This window comes from Thunnus thynnus, chromosome 5, assembly GCF_963924715.1.
Source record: "Thunnus thynnus chromosome 5, fThuThy2.1, whole genome shotgun sequence".
NCBI lineage: Eukaryota > Metazoa > Chordata > Actinopteri > Scombriformes > Scombridae > Thunnus > Thunnus thynnus.
The window spans coordinates 20353811-20358253 of NC_089521.1; the positions used below are offsets into that span (position 1 = coordinate 20353811).

General features: G+C 37.8%; 1 protein-coding gene across 1 annotated transcript; it reads left to right on the forward strand.

Annotated features, from left to right (window-relative positions):
- The first annotated feature begins 202 nt into the window (after nt 1–202).
- Nucleotides 203–3324, forward strand: LOC137183124 (transmembrane protein 80-like). The gene is made up of 6 exons (XM_067589929.1): nt 203–399; nt 600–616; nt 734–827; nt 995–1087; nt 1948–2149; nt 2787–3324. The coding sequence occupies exons 1-6, from the start codon at nt 381–383 to the stop codon at nt 2797–2799; spliced, it is 438 nt and encodes a 145-aa protein (XP_067446030.1). The 5' UTR covers nt 203–380; the 3' UTR covers nt 2800–3324.
- Nucleotides 3325–4443: the final 1119 nt, after the last annotated feature.

The following is a 4443-nucleotide window of genomic DNA, read 5'->3' on the forward strand; positions in this document are numbered from 1 at the left end:
AAAAAATTGATTAGTTAAGCTTTAAAGTTTGTTTGTAGTCAGTTTAACTCATATGTTTTAAAAGCGAGAATGATTTAACGGTTAAACAGGCTAAAACAGCCGTTGACAGAACTATGAACAGTCCCTATTTCCAACGGTCACCTGCCAGCCAGCCAATCAGAAAACAGATAATGGCCAACGCGCAGAAAATAACGCAGTTTACAGCATGGTTTATACCTGCACTGTGGACAGATTTCTAGTCTCTTATACGCCTATAGAAGTCTTTGAAATGAGTATTTCATCCATACATGTCTCCTATTGTTTGCCTCAGCTCTTAGGTTGTAGTTCGTCTCCCAGCCAGTAGGTAGAGACGTTCATCTTTCTGGTTAGAAGTGAGCAAAATGGCGATGCCCGGGTCAGGTAGGAGACGCGTTGCTATGGTTGCTATAGACATGCTTTTTGCATTAACACAGTTTTAATTATTCACATCATTCATAGAAGCATTAAATATAGCAGACAAATATGTTGCTCCTGTTTGGGTTTACCGTGTTAAAGCAAGTACGCTACGTAAAGAAATACGAGCTATAATTTCTTTTTTCTGTCTGTCTGTCTCTCTCTAGGAAGGTCTGCCAGTTTAGTATCCTTTTCATTCAATGCCTTAGGCAAATTAAAAGTGCAACCATGCCAGAAGAACGAAATAGACGTCTTTTTTTGTCTGTGTGGATGAATGATAGCCCCTTAACTCCGCACCCAGCTGCCATCAGTTACTTTCCAGCTCCTGCTGAAACTGACTACAGTCTACTTTGTCTTCTATTTCCTGTTCACTCTCAGCTTGATCATCAGAAAGAGTAAGTGCTGAACATACTACAAAGTCCCATGTTTTTCACCCTAACAGTTTGATGTATCTGTAGAGAGGCAGTCATTGTGTGTGTGTGTGTGTGTGTGTGTGTGTGTGTGTGTGTGTGTGTGTGTGTGTGTGTGTGTGTGTGTGTGTGTGTGTGTGTGTTGCTGTCAGGCTTGGTGCTGTCTTATCCTGTTGATGCTCTGGTCACTGATGTCAGTCTGCTGTTCCTCCTGGCTGCTCTGGAGTTCCTCCATTTCTTCTGTGGTGAGACAATAGATTCACACATTGAACCATGATCGATGTTAAGGCCTGTCTTTGATGCATGTATGCCACCACTGTAATATATATGTCCCTGTGCCTGTGATATAGTATCTTATAGTCCTGAAATAGGCAGTTACAGTTGAAGGAATATGCCAGTTGCTGCAAGTTTATACAATTCAGCTATACTTTATATCACCGATGATCATTTTCCAAAGCAGATCATAGTGTTTTAGGTAGATTAATGCATTTCTCCAATGGATGCCCTCCAAGCATCCATTGTTTATAATACAGTACATGTCAATAAAGTGATCTTGCATGAGATTCTCATGACATTATAATTGAAAGACAGGTTGTTTTGAAACCTTTAAACCTTTTTTTTTTAAATTGTATTATTATTTGGAAAAATGATACAGAAATACATGAGATACAGCCTAATTTTCCATCTTTACATTTTAAGTCTAGGGAAAATTAAATATTTCTAACAAAGTTTTATGCAAATACAAAAAAAAATAAATTAAACATGGAGAAAGAAGGGGGTGTTGCAGCTTACATGCATCCATGTCTACATATTCAATGTTTTTTCTTACTGCTGCGTTATACTAACTTTTACACTAACCTTGTTTTCACTGTAATAGGAGTTTATGCAAGTAGATTTTTTGTTTAGTGCAAAAATAGGTGGAAACCAAGTGTTGAGTATCAAAAACACGCATATCAAATTAAAAAACCTGTGGTATGTTTTTTAAAAATTGTTTGCAATAATATAAAACATATGACTGAATATCTTCCATTGCAGTCCCTAGTTAGAACACAACAAATTAAAGTAATGTAAAACTAAAAACTGAAAGTCAGTCCTGTGTCTGCAGGTGTGAGGGGCAACCTGACGGAGAGCGAGGGCTTTATTCTTGCTAACATCTTCATGACGGGGACGACCATCCCGCTGACCGTCTACTTCCTGGTGTGGCAGACATACGTGATGTGGGCAGATGTTGTCATCAGCAGTGTCTTGCTCGTTGTCTACGGCTTAAATGGAATCTTGGCTTTCAGCACTTTAGCCAGAATAACAAGGTCAGTCCCACCTCATACTTCTCATCACAGACATTTTATGTTAAACCCCTCTAGCCATGATAGAAGAGGAAGCTTTTACTGCATCATGTGAAATATGAGATCAGAAACAGTTGGTAAAATACTGGTGTCAAATGCAGATAACATACTTAATTATCACATAAAGAGACTGGCCTACATTTTGGGCTCCGTTTATTTTGATTGACAAGATATGCCGACATAATTAGCATCTCATACATATGTTCAGAAAGGCCTGATGCACTGTGCTTTTCTTTTGTCCTCGCTTTTGTTCATGAATGAAAAGGACCTGTTTGAATTATTGATTTGGGTGGCATTCATTCAAGTGATACTGTATACTTTGTACAATATCATCACATCCTCCAATTTTACTCCCAAGATATGGATGGAAGGACAATAATCCAATTTCTTATTCTAAAAAGATGGATATCATTTATTGAGGTGGCAGAGAGCCGAAATAGACTCATAAATCAATGCGGATGAAGACTTTTATAAAAACTCTCTAAAGCAAAGTTCAAGTTTGGACAAGTTCACATAGTTACACAAAGACTGTCTGTGTTTGTTAAGTTTTGATAAAGTTTAATAAACCAGGTTTTTATGTGCTACTTTTTGTGTCTTTCAGTGTCTATTCGTGAAGAAGCTGACTCCACATCGTAATGTCACAGCTGAAGTCACAACACGTCTGCACTTCCTTGGTACAACCAAAGATCAAGACTTTGCCTTTAGGACTGAATGTTTGAATATTTCTAAGGATAAGAAGAAAAAATAAAAAGTGACAGTTCATATGTGCTATAAGCATCTCTCAGGGAATTCACTACGGTGCAGGAGGAGAATGTAAATTGTCATAAACACGTAGTAATTTTTCATTTGTTTAATATATTCTTGCTCTCGACTTTATATTTTTACATGTCTGAAGAATAATATCTATTTTGTGTTAATATTGAGTATTTATATTAAACCTAACACATTTAATAAGTTTCTTTTTTTTTTTTTTTTTACTTTTCTCCAGTAGAGGGCACAATTGTTTTGATAAAGACTTGAATCATGACAACACTGATTTTAGTATGAGGCATTTTCTTATCCAATGTCATTGAAGTAAAAGATGTAGAAGACGTATTTTTTATAAGAATTTAAAGACTTAATAAACAGGGTTAATTGGAGTGTGTCAAAGAAACGTCTAATATTTCTATGCTACAACTTATCCAACAGTACGACAGATTCAATACTATCTGACAAAAAAAAGTCACATAGCAAGAGTGAATGTTTTAGTTTGGCTGTTAAAACCTTTTATTATTTTATTTGGTGTCAGATCAGCACTGTCCGCTGGCACTTCATTCATTCAGGTGAGGTTAAGATGTTGTAACAGTCACACATTTTCTACCTCACATTCTTCAAACAGGTGCTTTTTCAGTGCTGACACATGAAGTTAATGATCAAACCCAATGACAAGGTTTCCGAGGTAACCAGTTACAAAACAAGTCACATTTCAGAGTTCCTGTGCTTGAGCAACAACCGAGCACACAGACAAACACTGACTCCAGGTCAAGCTGGTGTGCGGGCAAGCTTTCATGTTTTTTCTCCCACTGCCGGTATGCAGACGGTATGTGGTGGCCAAAATGTAAAAAAAATCGTCCCTCTGAGAAGTATTAATTTTTGTTAAAACATAATAATTATGCCTGTTGTTCATGTAATATACCTAGAAGAGGGGCACTGCATTATCTAAATGATTTTCTTTGCAGGGACAGCACACTATAGTTGGACAAAGAGTGCTCATTCTTACCAGCCAGTGACATTGAAACCTGGGCAGCGATCCACACTGTTGCTCCTCTTTCATTCACCTTCCTGAATCCGCCTGCTTTAAACCAATCACAAAGTGAATCCAGTGGAAATTAAACCGGCTCCACTACTGAAGAACTTCCATGTAAAATTATTTTTAGAACATGCATTTGTCACTTTTTTTTTTACTACCACCGTTCCTGTGCTTTACAGGATCTCTTGATTTACAGGATTCTTAAGACTTTAAAGCAAACTGCTTATTGATTTGATAATTCACTGCCCATGTGTTTGTGCAAACCAGGCAGCTTAAGTTTGGGTTGTTGCTGCTTTATGCACCGCAGGCTAATAAAACAGATGAGTGATATGTATCACCAGCATGCATACAAACTCTCACCGTGAGACTTGGAGGAAATGGAGTGAGAAAAGCCTCACACACCGACCAACACACCCTCTTTCAAGTGTCCGTGGGGCTCCTCCCCTCTGAGATTGAGTTACCCGCTGAG